We start from the raw sequence: 23,280 nt of genomic DNA, 5'->3' as shown, positions 1-23,280 counted from the left end.
GCTTATCGTCATAAAGAGAGCGTCCTACGCGCCTCAGCCCTACCGAACTTTTTAGTAGCTGTCAATTCAAGGTGGTCGGATTGAAGATCAGAAGCTGTTCATCCAATAATTTTAAGATCTAGTTCGCGCATCAATCCATGCCAAAATAACTTTTGATGGTACCAATTATTTGCATTTATTAATGCAATATTGAGGTATGAGATTTTGTTAATTTCTTTGTTAAATTTTACCAAAGAAATTACTATTACTTATATGATTAATTTGGTCTAGAACCAACAGATGCAGCTCACCAAAGAGTTGAAGGCCAAAATGCAAATCCATCCATCATACAACATGAATAACTTGCCACAGAATCATGATGTTTATTCCTCAATCCAAAAATGTGTAGCTTTCTAGATGTATTTTTCCAAACCAGATAGAGAAAAATAAAATATGCATCAGATTTTCCTTGGTTTATTATACGTGGAAATAACATTGAAAATCTAAGAGCAAATTCCACGTTACCCTCCTGTGATTTAGTATTTTTTACATAACTTCCATATAATTTCAAAACCTATATATAACTCCTTTATGATCTGAATTAAAGTGTCAAAGTAACGGAAATAATCATTCGTAACGGAGTCACCTAAAATGTAAAAAGTACCCTTATGTAAAGTTAAAAATTATTTATTAATTAAGGGGGGTTAAGTGTATATTCTGAAAACTATAAGGGAGTTATATGGTAAAGTATTAAACCATAAAGGGATTATATGTTAAAATATAAAAATCATACAGGGTTAGTATGTCATGTATTTATAAGCGTAATTTTGACATTTTCAGAAGTTCCGTTACGGATGACTATTTCCGTCACTTTGATACTTTAATCTAAGCCATGAGAAATGTATGTATAACTTTTAAAACCATACGGGTTATATAAAAATCTAAACCACAGGGTAAAATGTAATTTGCCCAAAATCTAAATACTGTCTATATGATGATCCAATAGTTAAATATCCTTCTATTTCTGTCCTAAAATATTTTAGTAACAAAAAATTAAATGGCGTTCTCGTCATTTTGCCCTCAACGGAAGCTATCCTCTTTCTTGGTTTCTTCCTCAAATAAAACTGGATTGCCTAGAACCCCTCCACCCTTTCTCTCACTGGAAGTTCTAACTAGTTCATTTTGTGAGCAACATTACTGATTCACCACCAATGGGTATTTTTTCATGGTTCAAGGGAACCAAAAACGATACCAACTCCAAACCCGCGACCCAAAAATCCGAACCGGTGAAAACCCAATCCGCTTCTGAAGTTCCAGGCATGAACGGAGCAGTGGAGGTCCGACGGCCAGGCCCACCACCAGCTGATATCACCGTTTTCGAATTCGGTTCCGTTGCCGCTTCTGCCGATAAGGTCACCCTCGCCGGCTTCTGCCCTGTTTCCGACGAGCTCGAACCTTGCTGCTGGGAGATTCTGCCGGCTCAAGGCTCCGACGCCCCTCAATTTCGCGTAGTCTTTTGACGGAAAAATAATTGGCGAAAAAAAGAACGGGAGAATTTTCAGCTTAGCTTTTGAGGAAATGGTGAGGAGGATTAAATCCCAATCCTGAGTAGAGTTTCTTCAGTTCATATGGGTTTTTATCTATATTAAAGAAACAAAAAAGCTTGTATCATTTTTTTTCTTTCATTTTTGAAGTTTCTCTGTAATTTAGCTCTGTTTGACACTTTGATTAGAATATGATAAAGACCTTTACTGCACTTGTTTTTCCCATTTTTTCGGTTGGGTCCAAATTTGGCTTGAAAACAAGAGAAGGAAGAGGAAAGAAGGAAATTTGTTGTGATAGATTGGTTATTGCGTTGTTGGATGATAGATGCACATTTTCTTCTGTTTCCTGCACTTTGCTGTAGAATTATCGTGGAAAAGGGAGCCCTTGAAGCCCTAATCGGTAAAGGGTTCAGGTTTTTAGGCCAAATGTGACGGGCATTTGCACTGACGTTTGTACAAAATGTACCAGTATGTGTACACGAAAATACATTTCAGGCATGAAGGCCTTCTATAGATAGCCGAACATTGTGCTTTCTTTATCAAATAAGGTTCCAAGCATGCCCTGTTCTTGAAACTTTCCCTGTTATTAACTGGACTTGGCAGAGTGGAGACTGGAGAAGCTGTAGATTTGTTGGAGTCCTTTTATCCCGTTTTACAATGTAAGAACTTGGCTTTTCTTTGCTTAAGAGTGTTTCAAGGAAGGATGGGATGGGATGAGTGCTTTTATAGACACTCTGTCTAGTAGTTTAGATCTGCTTTGTGTGTGTGCCTGCGACTGTGTTGGCAGGGTTGCGAGGAGGATGGAGGATGGGGAGTGTATGTGTTCTTGTTTTGTGTATGTAACTATGTCTATGTCAATAAGGGTGAGCTTATATGAATTGGTGTACCATGTAGAGCATTTATCAGGTCATGTTGAAATGTATGTGGGCAGAGAAAGCTTTGAGCCTAAACTCTTCATGCTTTTTAAGTTGCTTTTACATTTGCTTGGTTTGTTTGTCAAATAAAATTGAAGCAATTGCATTCATTTTTTACATTTGACTCTATGATTTGGATTCTATATTGTGAGGGAAGGGAGACTTTAGAAGCTTTTGGTTAATATTAAGTACCAAGTAGAAGTTTCCAAGGACTGATTTGAAAAGTAGAATGGATGAAAACAATTTTTTTTTTTTCAAATGATAGTGGGAATGCAGCAGTTTTGCTTTTTGTGGTTAAAGTGGATTAAATAGCATTTGCTCCTTGAAATTCATAGTTCAAATTTGCTGCAACTGATTGTAGATACTTTAAAACGTTATCATGCTAATAAGTGTAGTATAAGCTATCAATTATCATCATTCCTCTAGTACATATTCCAAATGTAGTGTCTAGACTTGCACTTAAGTAGTCGTAGCTGGTGCTATCTTCTTGGTGTCATTGTAGTTACATGATGGTTCAAGAAGATATGTATTCTCAACATTCAGCTAAACTTGGTTGAAACAGAAAAAAGAATTAAGGATAAAGAGGACACAGTTCAATCCTTATTTGTTAAAGGTACATGGATCTTTTTGCTTGTAATGTTCTTGGTGGGACCAAAACAATGAAAGTTTTCCATGCTTTGTCTTGGCTCCTAATGAACAGTGATGTGTTTGTAATACAACATTCTGGTCAACTTCTGTTCCATGGTTACAAATTGCCTGCCTTCAGGAGTATCTTTGATATTATGGCTATAGTTCCTTCAGAAATTCTGCAACCTTGTACATTTGACACGGACAGCAAGTGTGGTGTCTGATGCGGTATATGACCTTAATGGCAAGATTGTTTAATGTGCAACTCAGGTATTCATTCACTGAAGAAAAATAACCACTCTTGTATTTACAAAGCACAAAATGAGAGGCAGCAATCAAGAAAAAGGCAACTGCGGAAAAATTTATAAATTCTTGTGAATTATACTCTCCACCACGATCACTGCAGAAAAAATTTATGGATTTGCCTGCTTCCTTTTCGACAAGAGTCATGAAATTTTTTAATGTTGAAAATGCTTCAGATTTTTCCTGCAAAAAATAGACCCAAGTTTTTCGACTATAATCATCAGTAAACGTCATAAAATAACGTTTTCCACCATTAGATGACGGATTTATGGGTCCGCATAGATCAGAGTGAACCAACTCCAAGACATTTTTTGCTCTCCACGATTTTCCTTTTGGAAAGCTATCCCGATGTTGTTTGCCAATAACACACTCTTCACAAACTTCTGAAGGAGTTGTGATTTGAGGTAAATCAGCTACCACATTTTTTTGTTGCAGAGTTTTCAATCCACCAAAATTCAAATGTCCATAACGAAAATGCCATAACCATGCCACATCTTTCGATTTTGTCGAGAAACATGAATGAGTCAAGTTCTGCAAATAGAGTGGGAACATATGATTCGCTGTCATTTTAACTTGAGCAATTAAGCCCAACTTGGCATTTCGAATCTGACATACACCATCTTTGATTGAAATCTCGTACCCTTTTTCGAGCAACTGACCCACGCTAAGCAAATTTGTCTTTAAGTCCGGAACAAAAAGAACATCAGTAATAGTGTGGGTAGAAGAATTTTCTTTAGCTTGGATAATTACCCTTCATTTTCCCATAATAGAAATTGTAGAGTTGTCACCAAATTTGACAGTGCTACGGAATGACTCGTCCAATTCAGAGAATGCCTTCTTATCTCCACACATGTGATTGCTGCAACCGGGGTCTAAATACCACGTGTTTTGTTGAGTTTCTTCACTCATGTGGCACACCATCAAAAGAGACACTTCTTCTTCTTTTTCTGCAAAATTAGTCCTTTCTCCATTTTGTCTATTCAAATTAGTTCGACATTCGGACTGATAATGGCCATACCTATGACATTTGTAGCATTCAACATTGGACTTGTCTGCTGACTTTGGCCTTTGATTTGTTAATGGATAGCCTCCTCGTTCTCTTCTTCTTCCTTGAAATTGATTTTCTTGGTGCTGGTATTGTTGTTGTTGGTTACTACGATCATTATTTCCTCTACCTCTGCCTCTGCCTCTTCTCCATGTTGAGTGACTTTCTGCTGAAGCCACCAGTGCTTGCTCCTCTTTCTCTTGCTGGTTAATTTTTTGCTCATGAACCAACAAAGAACTTTGCAACTCATCAATTGAAATTGCATCAATATCTTTCGATTCCTCTATACAGCATACAACAAAATTAAATTTTGTTGTCATTAATCGAAGAATCTTCTCGACAATGGTGGCGTCCTTCAAATTTTCTCCATGGATCCTCATTTTGTTAGCGATTGCCATCGTTCTTGCGAAATAATCAGTGACTGATTCGCTTGATTTCATGCGTAAAGTCTCAAATTCGGTCCGAAGAGCTTGAAGCTGCACCCGCTTCAAGAATTTTGTTGGCACAACAAACACTGATGTGTTTGTAATACAACATTCTGGTCAACTTCTGTTCCATGGTTACAAATTGCCTGCCTTCAGGAGTATCTTTGATATTATGGCTTGTTCCTTCAGAAATTCTGCAACCTTGTACATTTGACACGGACAGCAAGTGTGGTGTCTGATGCGGTATATGACCTTAATGGCAAGATTGTTTAATGTGCAACTCAGGTATTCATTCACTGAAGAAAAATAACCACTCTTGTATTTACAAAGCACAAAATGAGAGGCAGCAATCAAGAAAAAGGCAACTGCGGAAAAATTTATAAATTCTTGTGAATTATACTCTCCACCACGATCACTGCAGAAAAAATTTATGGATTTGCCTGCTTCCTTTTCGACAAGAGTCATGAAATTTTTTAATGTTGAAAATGCTTCAGATTTTTCCTGCAAAAAATAGACCCAAGTTTTTCGACTATAATCATCAGTAAACGTCATAAAATAACGTTTTCCACCATTAGATGACGGATTTATGGGTCCGCATAGATCAGAGTGAACCAACTCCAAGACATTTTTTGCTCTCCACGATTTTCCTTTTGGAAAGCTATCCCGATGTTGTTTGCCAATAACACACTCTTCACAAACTTCTGAAGGAGTTGTGATTTGAGGTAAATCAGCTACCACATTTTTTTGTTGCAGAGTTTTCAATCCACCAAAATTCAAATGTCCATAACGAAAATGCCATAACCATGCCACATCTTTCGATTTTGTCGAGAAACATGAATGAGTCAAGTTCTGCAAATAGAGTGGGAACATATGATTCGCTGTCATTTTAACTTGAGCAATTAAGCCCAACTTGGCATTTCGAATCTGACATACACCATCTTTGATTGAAATCTCGTACCCTTTTTCGAGCAACTGACCCACGCTAAGCAAATTTGTCTTTAAGTCCGGAACAAAAAGAACATCAGTAATAGTGTGGGTAGAAGAATTTTCTTTAGCTTGGATAATTACCCTTCATTTTCCCATAATAGAAATTGTAGAGTTGTCACCAAATTTGACAGTGCTACGGAATGACTCGTCCAATTCAGAGAATGCCTTCTTATCTCCACACATGTGATTGCTGCAACCGGGGTCTAAATACCACGTGTTTTGTTGAGTTTCTTCACTCATGTGGCACACCATCAAAAGAGACACTTCTTCTTCTTTTTCTGCAAAATTAGTCCTTTCTCCATTTTGTCTATTCAAATTAGTTCGACATTCGGACTGATAATGGCCATACCTATGACATTTGTAGCATTCAACATTGGACTTGTCTGCTGACTTTGGCCTTTGATTTGTTAATGGATAGCCTCCTCGTTCTCTTCTTCTTCCTTGAAATTGATTTTCTTGGTGCTGGTATTGTTGTTGTTGGTTACTACGATCATTATTTCCTCTACCTCTGCCTCTGCCTCTTCTCCATGTTGAGTGACTTTCTGCTGAAGCCACCAGTGCTTGCTCCTCTTTCTCTTGCTGGTTAATTTTTTGCTCATGAACCAACAAAGAACTTTGCAACTCATCAATTGAAATTGCATCAATATCTTTCGATTCCTCTATACAGCATACAACAAAATTAAATTTTGTTGTCATTAATCGAAGAATCTTCTCGACAATGGTGGCGTCCTTCAAATTTTCTCCATGGATCCTCATTTTGTTAGCGATTGCCATCGTTCTTGCGAAATAATCAGTGACTGATTCGCTTGATTTCATGCGTAAAGTCTCAAATTCGGTCCGAAGAGCTTGAAGCTGCACCCGCTTCAAGAATTTTGTTGGCACAACAAACACTGATGTGTTTGTAATACAACATTCTGGTCAACTTCTGTTTCATGGTTACAAATTGCCTGCCTTCAGGAGTATCTTTGATATTATGGCTTGTTCCTTCAGAAATTCTGCAACCTTGTACATTTGACACGGACAGCAAGTGTGGTGTCTGATGCGGTATATGACCTTAATGGCAAGATTGTTTAATGTGCAACTCAGGTATTCATTCACTGAAGAAAAATAACCACTCTTGTATTTACAAAGCACAAAATGAGAGGCAGCAATCAAGAAAAAGGCAACTGCGGAAAAATTTATAAATTCTTGTGAATTATACTCTCCACCACGATCACTGCAGAAAAAATTTATGGATTTGCCTGCTTCCTTTTCGACAAGAGTCATGAAATTTTTTAATGTTGAAAATGCTTCAGATTTTTCCTGCAAAAAATAGACCCAAGTTTTTCGACTATAATCATCAGTAAACGTCATAAAATAACGTTTTCCACCATTAGATGACGGATTTATGGGTCCGCATAGATCAGAGTGAACCAACTCCAAGACATTTTTTGCTCTCCACGATTTTCCTTTTGGAAAGCTATCCCGATGTTGTTTGCCAATAACACACTCTTCACAAACTTCTGAAGGAGTTGTGATTTGAGGTAAATCAGCTACCACATTTTTTTGTTGCAGAGTTTTCAATCCACCAAAATTCAAATGTCCATAACGAAAATGCCATAACCATGCCACATCTTTCGATTTTGTCGAGAAACATGAATGAGTCAAGTTCTGCAAATAGTGGGAACATATGATTCGCTGTCATTTTAACTTGAGCAATTAAGCCCAACTTGGCATTTCGAATCTGACATACACCATCTTTGATTGAAATCTCGTACCCTTTTTCGAGCAACTGACCCACGCTAAGCAAATTTGTCTTTAAGTCCGGAACAAAAAGAACATCAGTAATAGTGTGGGTAGAAGAATTTTCTTTAGCTTGGATAATTACCCTTCATTTTCCCATAATAGAAATTGTAGAGTTGTCACCAAATTTGACAGTGCTACGGAATGACTCGTCCAATTCAGAGAATGCCTTCTTATCTCCACACATGTGATTGCTGCAACCGGGGTCTAAATACCACGTGTTTTGTTGAGTTTCTTCACTCATGTGGCACACCATCAAAAGAGACACTTCTTCTTCTTTTTCTGCAAAATTAGTCCTTTCTCCATTTTGTCTATTCAAATTAGTTCGACATTCGGACTGATAATGGCCATACCTATGACATTTGTAGCATTCAACATTGGACTTGTCTGCTGACTTTGGCCTTTGATTTGTTAATGGATAGCCTCCTCGTTCTCTTCTTCTTCCTTGAAATTGATTTTCTTGGTGCTGGTATTGTTGTTGTTGGTTACTACGATCATTATTTCCTCTACCTCTGCCTCTGCCTCTTCTCCATGTTGAGTGACTTTCTGCTGAAGCCACCAGTGCTTGCTCCTCTTTCTCTTGCTGGTTAATTTTTTGCTCATGAACCAACAAAGAACTTTGCAACTCATCAATTGAAATTGCATCAATATCTTTCGATTCCTCTATACAGCATACAACAAAATTAAATTTTGTTGTCATTAATCGAAGAATCTTCTCGACAATGGTGGCGTCCTTCAAATTTTCTCCATGGATCCTCATTTTGTTAGCGATTGCCATCGTTCTTGCGAAATAATCAGTGACTGATTCGCTTGATTTCATGCGTAAAGTCTCAAATTCGGTCCGAAGAGCTTGAAGCTGCACCCGCTTCAAGAATTTTGTTGGCACAACAAACACTGATGTGTTTGTAATACAACATTCTGGTCAACTTCTGTTTCATGGTTACAAATTGCCTGCCTTCAGGAGTATCTTTGATATTATGGCTTGTTCCTTCAGAAATTCTGCAACCTTGTACATTTGACACGGACAGCAAGTGTGGTGTCTGATGCGGTATATGACCTTAATGGCAAGATTGTTTAATGTGCAACTCAGGTATTCATTCACTGAAGAAAAATAACCACTCTTGTATTTACAAAGCACAAAATGAGAGGCAGCAATCAAGAAAAAGGCAACTGCGGAAAAATTTATAAATTCTTGTGAATTATACTCTCCACCACGATCACTGCAGAAAAAATTTATGGATTTGCCTGCTTCCTTTTCGACAAGAGTCATGAAATTTTTTAATGTTGAAAATGCTTCAGATTTTTCCTGCAAAAAATAGACCCAAGTTTTTCGACTATAATCATCAGTAAACGTCATAAAATAACGTTTTCCACCATTAGATGACGGATTTATGGGTCCGCATAGATCAGAGTGAACCAACTCCAAGACATTTTTTGCTCTCCACGATTTTCCTTTTGGAAAGCTATCCCGATGTTGTTTGCCAATAACACACTCTTCACAAACTTCTGAAGGAGTTGTGATTTGAGGTAAATCAGCTACCACATTTTTTTGTTGCAGAGTTTTCAATCCACCAAAATTCAAATGTCCATAACGAAAATGCCATAACCATGCCACATCTTTCGATTTTGTCGAGAAACATGAATGAGTCAAGTTCTGCAAATAGTGGGAACATATGATTCGCTGTCATTTTAACTTGAGCAATTAAGCCCAACTTGGCATTTCGAATCTGACATACACCATCTTTGATTGAAATCTCGTACCCTTTTTCGAGCAACTGACCCACGCTAAGCAAATTTGTCTTTAAGTCCGGAACAAAAAGAACATCAGTAATAGTGTGGGTAGAAGAATTTTCTTTAGCTTGGATAATTACCCTTCATTTTCCCATAATAGAAATTGTAGAGTTGTCACCAAATTTGACAGTGCTACGGAATGACTCGTCCAATTCAGAGAATGCCTTCTTATCTCCACACATGTGATTGCTGCAACCGGGGTCTAAATACCACGTGTTTTGTTGAGTTTCTTCACTCATGTGGCACACCATCAAAAGAGACACTTCTTCTTCTTTTTATCTGCAAAAATTAAGTCCTTTCGTCCATTTTGTCTATTCAAATTAGTTCGACATTCGGACTGATAATGGCCATACCTATGACATTTGTAGCATTCAACATTGGACTTGTCTGCTGACTTTGGCCTTTGATTTGTTAATGGATAGCCTCCTCGTTCTCTTCTTCTTCCTTGAAATTGATTTTCTTGGTGCTGGTATTGTTGTTGTTGGTTACTACGATCATTATTTCCTCTACCTCTGCCTCTGCCTCTTCTCCATGTTGAGTGACTTTCTGCTGAAGCCACCAGTGCTTGCTCCTCTTTCTCTTGCTGGTTAATTTTTTGCTCATGAACCAACAAAGAACTTTGCAACTCATCAATTGAAATTGCATCAATATCTTTCGATTCCTCTATACAGCATACAACAAAATTAAATTTTGTTGTCATTAATCGAAGAATCTTCTCGACAATGGTGGCGTCCTTCAAATTTTCTCCATGGATCCTCATTTTGTTAGCGATTGCCATCGTTCTTGCGAAATAATCAGTGACTGATTCGCTTGATTTCATGCGTAAAGTCTCAAATTCGGTCCGAAGAGCTTGAAGCTGCACCCGCTTCAAGAATTTTGTTGGCACAACAAACACTGATGTGTTTGTAATACAACATTCTGGTCAACTTCTGTTTCATGGTTACAAATTGCCTGCCTTCAGGAGTATCTTTGATATTATGGCTTGTTCCTTCAGAAATTCTGCAACCTTGTACATTTGACACGGACAGCAAGTGTGGTGTCTGATGCGGTATATGACCTTAATGGCAAGATTATTTAATGTGCAACTCAGGCATTCATTCACTGAAGAAAAGTAACCACTCTTGTATTTACAAAGCACAAAATGAGAGGCAATGCTCAGCAATCAAGAAAAAGGGTGAAAAATAACCACTCCTTGTATTTACAAAGCCACAAAATGAGAAGGCAAGCAATCAAAGAAAAAGGCAACTGCGGAAAAATTTATAAATTCTTGTGAATTATACTCTCCACCACGATCACTGCGAAAAAATTTTATGGATTTATCTGCTTCCTTTTCGACACGAGTCATGAAATTTTTGAACGTTGAAAATGCTTCAGATTTTTCCTGCAAAAAATAGACCCAAGTTTTTCGACTATAATCATCAGTAAACGTCATAAAATAACGTTTTCCACCATTAGATGACGGATTTATGGGTCCGCATAGATCAGAGTGAACCAGCTCCAAGACATTTTTTGCTCTCCACGATTTTCCTTTTGGAAAGCTATCTCGATGTTGTTTGCCAACAACACACTCTTCACAAACTTCTGAAAGAGTTGTGATTTGAGGTAAACCAGCTACCATATTTTTCTGTTGCAAAGTTTTCAGTCCACCAAAATTCAAATGTCCATAACGAAAATGCCATAACCATGCCACATCTTTCGATTTTGTCGAGAAACATGAATGAGTCAAGTTCTGCAAATAGAGTGGGAACATACGATTTGCCGTCATCTTAACTTGAGCAATTAAGCCCAACTTTGCATCTTGAATCTGACATACACCATTTTTTATTGAAATCTCGTACCCTTTTTCAAGCAACTAACCCACGCTAAGCAAATTTGTCGTTAAGTCTGGAACAAAAAGAACATCAGTAATAGTGTGGGTAGAAGAATTTTCTTTAACTTGGATAATTACCCTTCCTTTTCCCATAACAGAAATTGTAGAGTTGTCACCAAACTTGACAGTGCTACGGAATGACTCGTCCAATTCAGAGAATGCCTTCTTATCTCCACACATGTGATTGCTGCAACCGGTGTCTAAATACCACGTGTTTTGTTGAGTTTCTTCACTCATGTGGCACACCATCAAAAGAGACACTTCTTCTTCTTTTTCTGCAAAATTAGTCCTTTCTCCATTTTGTCTATTCAAATTAGTTTGACATTCTGACTGATAATGGCCATACCTATGACATTTGTAGCATTCAACATTGGACTTGTCTGCTGACTTTGGCCTTTGATTTGTTAATGGATAGCCTCCTCGTCCTCTTCTTCTTCCTTGAAATTGATTTTCTTGGTGCTGGTATTGTTGTTGTTGATTGCCACGATCATTATTTCCTCTACCTCTGCCTCTGCCTCTGCCTCTTCTCCATGTTGAGTGACTTTCTGCTGAAACCACCAGTGCTTGCTCCTATTTCTCTTACTGGTTAATTTTTTCCTCATGAACCAACAAAGAACTCTGCAACTCATCAATTGAAATTGCATCAATATCTTTCGATTCCTCTATACAGCATACAACAAAATTAAATTTTGTTGTCATTGATCGAAGAATCTTCTCGACAATGGTGGCGTCCTTCAAATTTTCTCCATGGATCCTCATCTTGTTACCGATTGCCATCGTTCTTGCAAAATAATCAGTGACTGATTCGCTTGACTTCATGCGTAAAGTCTCAAATTCGGTCCGAAGAGCTTGAAGCTGCACTCGCTTCGCCTTTGCATTTCCTTGATACTTTTTCTTCATGGAGTCCCAAATTTGTTTGGAGGTATCTTTGCTAAGAATTGTCTCCAAAATGGCTCGATCAATAGCTTGAAAAAGATAATTTTTAGCTTTAAGATCTTTCAGTTTCAATGCTTTCAACTCCATTTTTTGCACCTCTGACAATATTTCTCCGGCTGTTGGCTCCGCTACTCCAGATTCGACAACCTGTCAATACTCCTTGGATCTCAAGAAGTTCTCCATTAGCATACTCCAATGATCATAGTGACCATCAAAGCGAGAAATTGCTGGCTGCACAAAATTGTCGGTGGCCATCGTAATTAATAATTCTCACAACTCACTTTTATTTTCACTCACTAGCCTAACTCTGGTACCACTGATATAAATATTAAGGCAAATAATAAGAGAAGCAAAGGACAAAATGTTTATTTCTTTGTAAAACTCACATTCCTCATAACATGAAATTAATCTATTTATAGAGTTGAAACCAACTCCGCTAACTATCCCACTAACTCCACTAACTTCACTAGCAACTCCACTAACTCCACTATCTACTCCACTAATTCCACTAGTTGCTCCACTAATTATTCCACTAACTCCACTAATTCCACTAACTCCATTAATTAATTAATAACGGTAAATATTTCTAACACTGTCAGTAAAACCAAACAAATCTGATTTTCCACCATTCTTGTAAAATAATCCATACTCAATGGTTCCCTGCCAGTATCGAAGAATCCTCTTGACAGCTAGAAGATGTGTCTCCCTTGGATTTTCCATGTATCTACTAATAAGACTTACAGCATGCATAATATCAGGCCTAGTTGCTGTCAAATATATCAAACTTCCCACAATTTGCTTGTAAAGGGTGCTATCAACCCTCTTTCCTCCTGATTCTTTGATGAGTTTTAAACCCACTTCAACTGGCGTACTAACAGAATTACAATTCGACATTTGAAATCTGTTCAAAATTTCTTGCACACATTTTCTTTGAGAGACAAAAATTCCATCAAATGGTCCAGATAATGTATCAAATTCCCAAACATTAGCAGAAGATGAAGGACGGCCTCAACGTATTAGAAAAAGACTTGCATGGATGATTGATTATGAGGTAACTGGAATTGATCAATCTGAAGACCCACTTACATATTTTGCACTATTTTCCGATTGTGATCCTACAGTTTTTGAAGAAGCTGTCAAAGATTTGAAGTGGCAGAAGGCAATGGATGAAGAAATTGCAGCTATTGAACGAAATAACATTTGGGAGTTAACCAATCTTTCAGAAGGACAAAAATTTATAGGTGTCAAGTGGGTGTACAAGACGAAATTAAAGGAGAATGGAGAAGTTGACAAGTACAAGGCACGTCTGGTAGCTAAAGGCTATAAGCAAGAGTTTAGGGTGGATTATGGAGAAGTCTTTGCTCCAGTCGCAAGGCATGACACGATTAGGATGGTGATAGCATTGGCAGCTCAAAATTCATGGCCTATCTTCCAATTGGATGTGAAATCAGCATTTTTACATGGTGATTTACAGGAACATGTATTTATTGATCAACCTCCTGGTTATGTGAAGGTTGGAAGTGAACATAAGGTATACAAACTCAAGAAAGCATTATACAGTTTAAAACAAGCCCCACGTGCTTGATATAGTCGTATAGATGCTTATTTTTCTAAGGAGGGATTTAAGAAATGTCCATATGAGCATACACTTTTCATAAACATTGGAGATGGAGGTAAATTGCTGATTGTTTGCATATATGTTGATGATCTTATTTTTACTGGGAATGATAGTGCCATGTTTGAGAAATTCAAGAAATCTATGATGGCTGAATTTGATATGTCTGATCTTGGAAAGATGCATTATTTTTTGGGTATTGAAGTGGTGCAATCTGCTGATGGAATTTTTGTCTCTCAAAGAAAATATGTGCAAGAAATTTTGAACAGATTTCAAATGTCGAATTGTAATTCTGTTAGTACGCCAGTTGAAGTGGGTTTAAAACTCATCAAAGAACCAGTAGGATAGAGGGTTGATAGCACCCTTGATAGGTTGCAATTTTATCATTTATTTTATTATTAATTTCCCTTATTATCTGACCTAATGTGGATTAATTGCTAGATTCTACTCACTTTTGATATTTTACATTTATTTCAGGGAGTAAAACAAAAATATCACAATCAAGACCAATTTGACAGTCATCGAAAAAGAGTTCAAATAGCAGGCAATCAAGGGCATTTTTGGAACAAAGAGATATAAGTCTTTTTTTGGTAATTCGCAGATGACAGCATTAAAAAGAGGAACGAAGGGCTGAAGTCAAGGGTCTTCTTCCCCTAGTGTTGGAGCGCCGCACAGGAGAGGCTTCTTCCTCTCTGGAAGGAGAGCCGCCGCGCAGCCTTGAAGACATTAGATAGGAATAGACCAAACAATGGCAGACAACTCTTTAGCTTAGTCTTTTGACTTTTCCTTGTGGGCTCAAGTAGCTTTTCCTTTTCCTTCTCTTATGATTGGACAAGTAGAAACCATAGAATCAATTGCTGTAGCTTTGCTGTCTTTTCAAACATTGAAACCGAATTGAATTTCCCCAATTTCAAGGGACAATGGCCGCGGCTCTCTTTACAATTTCTTGTGGGTTTTTCGCATCGAACATGAGCTAATTTTCTCAATCTAGTCCAGGGATAACGGAGGTTTTGGTTCGCCTAAAAATTGTGAGATCGATTTAATTTTATCTTTTCTTTTTATTTATTGGTATTCGAATATTCCCTAATTACAGTGCTTATGATTGTTTAATTAATTGATTGTTTTGGATCCGGATAATTAGTTAATTTGATAATCTATTGTCAATTAGGGTGTTAAATCCGTAATTGTTTAATTGTCCTGAAATAGTGACAGCTGGCATGATTGGGTTTGTATCAGGGGAATACGTGGGCTAATTTAAAATAACCCTGGTAGTGCGTTATTTGGTTAGAATAGGGCTCCTCAAATACGTAAGGCAATTGGGGAATTAAATCTTATGGGCGTACCTAAGGTTATTTCTCAATTAGAATAGTGATTAACGGGCGTACCTTAATCACCGACACAGTAAGGAGGGGTTGACTATCATAGCTTGTTTGGTAGTTATAACCTATTTATTGATAAATAATTGGAATTGTCTTTGTTTCGATGATCAATTAGGTGAACCATTGCTGAAGTTATTTCTTGACTAGATTCTTAATTATCACTCATTTGATTTTAGTAAATTGTTATTTAATTTTTAGTAGTTCCTTGGATTTTATTTGCATTTATTTGATTGTCACTCTCTGCGCAAAAACACCCCCTTGTCACTGTGAATTTGAAAAGAAACAATTACTTCCAGTCCCTGTGGATTCGACCCTGCTCACCGCTATCTACAAAAATTACTTTTAGTTTAAGCAGGTATTTATTATTGCACAGGCTGACAACCTGTCAATTTTTGGCGTCGTTGCCGGGGACTGGCACTAGTTATTTGTTTCTTTTTTAATTCATCTTGTTTACATTCTTTTTATTTATTTTTCTCTTACTTTTTTTTATATAGTTTATGGCTTCTAACACTCCGTATTTTGGTGATATACTGGATTTTATTTCCGGGGAAGACAATGAGACTTGTTTTTTTCTAAGTTTGCATATTCAGAGGCACTAAACTCTATTAGAGAAAGAATGGATGCTGCAACCTGTGAAATTTGTTATGCCAGGGATCATTCAACCGGTATGTGCCCCGAATATCAAGACTACCTGAGTGACTATTTCAAAAAAAAATTTGGAGATTCTTCACCTCAATCTCAAACGTGGTATGACTCTTATTCAAATCGGTATGATCAAGGTTGGTGGGATAACTCCAACGTTAATTATGAAAAGGGGCCAATGAGTTTTCAACAGCAAGAGTCTCAACAATCGTCATTCATGTCAGAATTGCCCTCACAGACCATCAATGACTCTAAGGAAGGTGAGAGTGCAATTATCCTGACAAGTGATATGGAACTGCAAGAGTCTCAAGAAGGAGGATCCAAAGATGCAGTTGAAAAGGAAGTTGAAGTGGAAGACATGAGACTCCAACATCAAATTACCCTAGTGAACGAATCCAGTGAGCAACTACTAAATGCGATGACACCCACTCCATCCCTTAATCTATATTCCCCTGACTCTTACTCTATTACTTCTGTTAATGAGATTAATTTTGTTATACCGGAAGTGTTTGAGTATCATTGCAGAAATGAGTTAAGAGTAGCCATTGTCAAATATCTTGAACCGTTGAATGCTTTTGGTGGAGAAGTGGATGAAGAATGAAGATCACTGCTTGATTATTTGGCGCCATCAACTAGTCCATGGAAGACCGTAACTCGTGTGCTCAAGGATTACTCTATTTAAGAGGGTTATCAGGACTATATAAAGGATGAAGTATTGAAACGAGTCACAAGATTTTATCCTCCATGAACAAAACATTATAATGTCTAGCCAAAGACATTAAAGAAAGGCGCTCATTGGGAGGCAACCCAATTTCTTTTAGTTATTTGTTCATTTTTGTTCGTTAGTTTAAATATATTTTTACTTAGATTTGACAGGTTTCTGACTTCAATTTTCGTTTTTGATGATTTGTAGGTGTCCTTCTGTCATGACGCGCCCGCGTCATGACGTATGAAAAACTCATGGTCAGAATCGTCAGAATGGGTTCTTGCTCTCATGACGTGCCCGCGTCATGACGTATGAAGAGCTCACGATCAGATTCGTCAAAAAGGGTTCCTACCCTCTTGACGTGCCAGCGTCAAGTAACCTGGAGTGCTCCAGAGTCCATACCTTCATGACGTGCCCGCGTCACATTCGCGGGAACGGTAAGTATTCAAAAAAAATTCAAGAACGGTTATTGATTTTCGGTTAATCTCTAATTTTGAATTTCGAAAATAACATTTGCAAAAAATTTTTTATTAAAAAAAAAAAGAAACAAAAAAAAGAAGAAATTTTTTTTCAACCGTAGCTAGGTTTCTCAATTTCAAAAAAAAAAAAAATTTCTTTTTCTTGTTTCACCGTAGCTTAGATTTTCAATATAAGAATTTTTTATAAAAATATATATATATATTTTCTTTTTTCTTTTTTCTTTTCTTTCTTTTCTTCCTTTTTCTTTCTTTCTTTCTCTCTTTCTTCTTCTTTTTCTTTTCTTTCTTTCTTCTCCCCTGTTTCTTCTTCCTTTCCGTCGACCGAAGCCCTCTGTCCGTCGCCCACTTGCGTCCTCCCCTCCATATCACCGCACACCAGACTTTCGCCCAACACGCGCCACTCAGCTCGCCGCCACCGCGCGGCTCCATTGCCGCGCGATCTCTTCCCTCCCAGCTACCACCGAAGCTCCAAGCAGCAGCCCCACGCCGTGACCCAGCAGCGCGCCGCCGCTGCGCGCCCCTGCCTATCCTCGTCTACTCACGCAGCCGCGACAGCCTAGCGCATCGCCACCTCTGCCCCAGCTCACCTCCACCGCACGCCAGAACTCCGACCAGCAGCTCACGCCCTCCTTTCTCTCGATCTCTCTGTCCGCCACCACCAACTCACCTCCAGCTTGTCCGCTGCTGCCGCTTAGCCAGCCCACGGCCAGCCAATCCTCCTCGCACGCCGCCTACACCGCGCGCCACTAGCGCGTCTTCGCGCCTCGCGCCTCCACCACCGCAGCTTCTACCAGCAAGGGAGTCGCTACCCCCTTTGTTAGCCACCCCCAGTTCCACCTGCTTTGCCTATCGACCAATGGAGGTATTTGTAATTCAGTCATCAATTGTGGCAGTGTTAGTGTTATTTTGGTTTACCGGTGACTTGGTCTTGGTCGTGTATGATTTATCTTCCATTATTCGCTACACCAGTGGTACTGGTGGAGTAACTGAACCTTAATTTGGTACCTCTATTTGGTTGGCTGAGTTCTTATTGTCCAATATCTAAGTTGTTTTCATTGGAATTGCTGATTTTGGGTTAAGACTTTAGCTGGCCAACTGGAGCCATTTGTTGAGATTTTGGGTGAACTGCAATACTGCACTTGTTTGTTCAATTGGGAGGTTTCTATGCCATTTACATTGCTTATTCCAGTTGGGTGCATCTGATTGAATTGCTGGGAAATATTCTGACCATTGCTTTCAATTGCTAAGTTTGTTGAGGTTTCTTTTGGTATTCTGGTTGAGTTATTTCTGAAGTTGCCTGATGAATTGTAAGACATTATTAGCAATTGATGTGCTCTGATATTGCTCTGTTGGTAGCACGTCCTCTTTCTTGTGATTAGATTACCACTTGGGGCTATTGCTTTACTACTGCTCTACTTTGCTATAGCAATTTCATTAATTTTGGACTACATTTTGCACCAGTGGTACTGGTTAGAGTATTTTCCCTTGCATGTGTCCGTTTTATTTGGTTGGATACCTGATTGATTGCTGGGCATGTGTGACTGAGTTGTTCTTGTGCAATTGGAGATATTGGGAGAGATTTTGGGTAGGCAAGTTGTGTCGCTCTCTATTGATATTTGGGAGGCACTAGTGGCTATTAAATTGTTACTGCTTTGAATTTGCTGTTTACATTATTTGTGGGCAATTCTTGTCTCTTGCTGATTGAAATGACATTTGGAGAAAATGGTGAGACCCAAGCCCTCTTCTTTTGCGTCTCCCCTACCGATGGCCTCTGATGTTAAATCGCACCACTTGCGGGCTCAGATTCACCACGTAGTTGACGAACATCACCCGCCAAGTGGCAGAGATGTCTCAGAACTTGGCCGCGTACTTCCACTACATCGGCTTCCCTCCACCGTTCCTGCCTATCCCTTAGCTACTCGAGAGGGAAGTTTCGTTATTCTCTTCGCTTTAATTGTTTTATTACCTCCATTGAGGACAATGTAGGATTTAGGTGTGGGGGGAGCAGTTATAGTGCTAGTGTCTTTCGTTCATTTTCTTTTTCTTCTTTTTAGTGATTAGCTCATATGTGATGCCAAGTTTGATGTTGGATTGTTGCCTCTATTTCTGCTATTGCCAAATTTTAGTAATGGAAGTGTATCAAGTGAATGTGGTTGAGTCTAAGAATGTCTCTGTGGTGAATATCGGACTGCTTGACTCTTTTGATTTCTTTGATTAACTTTTCTAGGCATAAGGAATGACTGTTGGCGTTTTAATGTGAACTGGTCCAATATTGACTCCAGTTCTCCATGTTTGGCAATAATGAGGTGAGCTGCTCCTATGCTTGATTGTTAGTGTTGTTATTTTGCGTTTTTGCGTTGTTTGGCTGTGAATAAGCTTGACTGTATTCCGCTATTAGTTACTACTGAGTAACCGGGGATCTGCACCTAAAAGTGTCGATTCTCGCGTCAAAAGGTAGTACTTTCTATGAGTACGTGGTCGTATAGCGGTAGGAGCTGAGTAACCGGGCTCCTTCATCTAAAAATGTTGGAGTTTGCATCAAAAGGCTCCAACGGTTAGAGACTAAGTCTTTTTGTGTTATTGTTATTATTATTATTAAAAAAAAAGAGGGAATGAAAAAAAAATGAAAAAAAAAATAGAAAAGTGCAGATTGTGTTAGTATGTTAGAGGTCAGCTTGCCGATTTATGGACTGAATATGGAGGTTTTGGTTAATATTTGGATTGTTTGCTGATAAATGTTGCACGTCATTCCTTTTCTTAGATTAGTTAATCTGAAATTAGAGGTGTCTATGGTTTAGAAGCTAACCGAAGTGATGTTTCTTGGATCTTGATCGCTGATACTTAATATATATTTTTCTTGGTATCTTGGCAATTTGGTAGATAGAGTAATAGCCATTGTCGAATATTGGTGTTTGTTTACTGTTCTTATGCTTGAGTACAAGCATGGTTTAGATGTGGGGGGAATTGATAGGTTGCAATTTTATCATTTATTTTATTATTAATTTCCCCTATTATCTGACCTAATATGGATTAATTGCTAGATTCTACTCACTTTTGATATTTTGCATTTATTTCAGGGAGTAAAACAAAAATATCACAATTAAGGCCAATTTGACAGTCATCGGAAAAGAGTTCAAATAGCAGGCAATCAAGGGCATTTTTGGAACAAGGAGATACAAGTCTTTTTTTGGTAATTCGCAGAAGACAGCATTAAAAAGAGGAACGAAGGGCTGAAGTCAAGGGTCTTCTTCCCCTAGAGTTGGAGCGCCGCACAGGAGAGGCTTCTTCCTCTCTGGAAGGAGAGCCGCCGCGCAGCCTTGAAGATATTAGATAGGAATAGACCAAACAATGGCAGACAACTCTTTAGCTTAGTCTTTTGATTTTTCCTTGTGGGCTCAAGTAGCTTTTCCTTTTCCTTCTCGTATGATTGGACAAGTAGAAACCATAGAATCAATTGCTGTAGCTTTGCTATCTTTTCAAACATTGAAACCGAATTGAATTTCCCCAATTTCAAGGGACAATGGCCGCGGCTCTCTTTACAATTTCTTGTGGGTTTTTCGCATCGAACATGAGCTAATTTTCTCAATCTAGTCCAGGGACAACGGAGGTTTTGGTTCGCCTAAAAATTGTGAGATCGATTTAATTTTATCTTTTCTTTTTATTTATTGGTATTCGAATATTCCCTGATTACAGTGCTTATGATTGTTTAATTAATTGATTGTCTTGGATCTGGATAATTAGTTAATTTGATAATCTATTGTCAATTAGAGTGTTAAATCCGTAATTATTTAATTGCCCTGAAATAGTGACAGCTGGCATGATTGGATTTGTGTCAGGGGAATACGTGGGCTAATCTAAAATAACCCTGGTAGTGCGTTATTTGGTTAGAATAGGGCTTCTCTAATACGTAAGGCAATTGGGGAATTAAATCTTACGGGCGTACCTAAGGTTATTTCTCAATTAGAGTAGTGATTAACGGGCGTACCTTAATCACCGACACAGTAAGGAGGGGTTGACTATCATCGCTTGTTTGGTAGTTATAACCTATTTATTGATAAATAATTGGAATTGTCTTTGTTTCGATGATCAATTAGGTGAACCATTGCTGAAATTATTTCTTGACTAGATTCTTAATTATCACTCATTTGATTTTAGTAAATTGTTATTTAATTTTTAGTAGTTCCTTGGATTTTATTTGTATTTATTTGATTGTCACTCTCTGCGCAAAAATACCTCCCTTGTCACTGTGAATTTGAAAAGAAACAATTACTTCCAATCCCTGTGAATTCGACCCTGCTCACCGCTATCTACAGAAATTACTTTTAGTTTGAGCAGGTATTTATTATTGCACAGGCTGACAACCTGTCAACCCTTTACAAGCAAATTGTGGGAAGTTTGATGTATTTGACAGCAACTAGGCCTGATATTATGCATGATGTAAGTCTTATTAGTAGATACATGGAAAGTCCAAGGGAGACACATCTTCTAGCTGCCAAGAGGATTCTTCGATACTTGCAGGGAACCATTGAGTATGGATTATTTTACAAGAATGGTGGAAAATCAGATTTGTTTGATTTTACTGACAGTGACTATGCAGGCAATTCTGATGATAGAAAGAGTACATCTGGATATGTGTTCATGATGGGCTCAGCAGCTATTTCATGGTGTTCAAAAAAGTAACCAATTGTTACGTTATCAACAACTGAAGCAGAGTATGTAGCTGCAACCGCCTGTGCCTGTCAAGCAATTTGGTTAACGAATATTCTTGAAGAGTTGCATTTTCAGCAAGAAGAAGTGTCTCTTTTGATGGTGTGTCACATGAGTGAAGAAACTCAACAAAACACATGGTATTTAGACACTGGTTGCAGCAATCATATGTGTGAGTTTTACAAAGAAATAAACATTTTGTCCTTTGTTTCTCTTATTAGTTGCCTCAATATTTGTATCAGTGGTACCAGAGCTAGGCTAGTGAGTGAAAACAAAAGTGAGTTGTGAGAATTATTAATTATGATGGCCATCGACAATTTTGTGCAGCCAGCAATTCCTCGCTTTGATGGTCACTATGATCATTGGAGTATGCTAATGGAGAACTTCTTGAGATCCAAGGAGTATTGGCAGGTTATCGAATCTGGAGTAGCGGAGCCAACAATCGGAGAAATATTGTCAGAGGTGCAAAAAATGGAGTTGGAAGCATTGAAACTGAAAGATCTTAAAGCTAAAAATTATCTTTTTCAAGCTATTGATCGAACCATTTTGGAGACAATTCTTAGCAAAGATACCTCCAAACAAGTTTGGGACTCCATGAAGAAAAAATATCAAGGAAATGCAAAGGCGCAGCGGGTGCAGCTTCAAGCTCTTCGGACCGAATTTGAGACTTTACGCATGAAGTCAAGCGAATCAGTCACTGATTATTTCGCAAGAACGATGGCAATCGCTAACAAGATGAGGATCCATGGAGAAAATTTGAAGGACGCCACCATTGTCGAGAAGATTCTTCGATCAATGACAACAAAATTTAATTTTGTTGTATGCTGTATAGAGGAATCGAAAGATATTGATACAATTTCAATTGATGAGTTGCAGAGTTCTTTGTTGGTTCATGAGCAAAAAATTAACCAGCAAGAGAAAGAGGAGCAAGCATTGGTGGCTTCAGCAGAAAGTCATTCAACATGGAGAAGAGGCAGAGGCAGAGGCAGAGGTAGAGGAAATAATGATCGTGGCAACCAACAACAACAATACCAGCACCAAGAAAATTAATTTCAAGGAAGAAAAAGAGGACGAGGAGGCTATCCATTAACAAATCAAAGGCCAAAGTCAACAGACAAGTCCAATGTTGAATGCTACAAATGTCATAGGTATGGCCATTATCAGTCCGAATGTCGAACTAATTTGAATAGACAAAATGGAGAAATGACTAATTTTGCAGAAGAAGAAGTGTCTCTTTTGATGGTGTGTCACATGAGTGAAGAAACTCAACAAAACACGTGGTATTTAGACACTGGTTGCAGCAATCATATGTGTGAGTTTTACAAAGAAATAAACATTTTGTCCTTTGCTTCTCTTATTATTTGCCTCAATATTTGTATCAGGTGCGGCAAGCCGGCAATAGGGTATTGCATGCATTAAAAAAAAATGCAGTGTGTGGCTGTGGCAACAGAGACACAGGAAAATTTGAAAAAAGAAGGGTCCCTTCAGTTTTTTGTAAAATGGTATATGGCTTTTGACTTTTTCTTTTGTCTCTTTCAAGTGCGGATTC

The 23,280-nt window shown here is 38.2% G+C and overlaps 2 protein-coding genes across 2 annotated transcripts; both read left to right on the top strand.

Annotated features, from left to right (window-relative positions):
- Nucleotides 1–1,108: 1,108 nt before the first annotated feature.
- On the top strand, nucleotides 1,109–1,735 carry LOC113758931. The gene has a single exon (XM_027301602.1). It carries the CDS (start codon nucleotides 1,191–1,193, stop codon nucleotides 1,497–1,499), a length of 309 nt encoding a protein of 102 aa, XP_027157403.1. The 5' UTR covers nucleotides 1,109–1,190; the 3' UTR covers nucleotides 1,500–1,735.
- Nucleotides 1,736–22,034: 20,299 nt separating this feature from the next.
- Nucleotides 22,035–22,781, top strand: LOC113758911. Its single transcript, XM_027301587.1, has one exon. The coding sequence runs from the start codon at nucleotides 22,035–22,037 to the stop codon at nucleotides 22,779–22,781; it is 747 nt and encodes a 248-aa protein (XP_027157388.1).
- The last annotated feature ends 499 nt before the right edge of the window (nucleotides 22,782–23,280 follow it).

This window comes from Coffea eugenioides, unplaced genomic scaffold (genome assembly GCF_003713205.1).
Source record: "Coffea eugenioides isolate CCC68of unplaced genomic scaffold, Ceug_1.0 ScVebR1_78;HRSCAF=398, whole genome shotgun sequence".
In the NCBI taxonomy this organism is placed as follows: Eukaryota; Viridiplantae; Streptophyta; class Magnoliopsida; order Gentianales; family Rubiaceae; genus Coffea; species Coffea eugenioides.
This window is presented reverse-complemented; position numbering and strand designations above follow the sequence as displayed.

Excerpts from the sequence above, each read along its gene's own strand:
- LOC113758911 (XM_027301587.1), top strand. The coding sequence starts at position 22,035 with ATGGCCATCGACAATTTTGTGCAGCCAGCAATTCCTCGCTTTGATGGT.
- LOC113758931 (XM_027301602.1), top strand. The coding sequence starts at position 1,191 with ATGGGTATTTTTTCATGGTTCAAGGGAACCAAAAACGATACCAACTCC.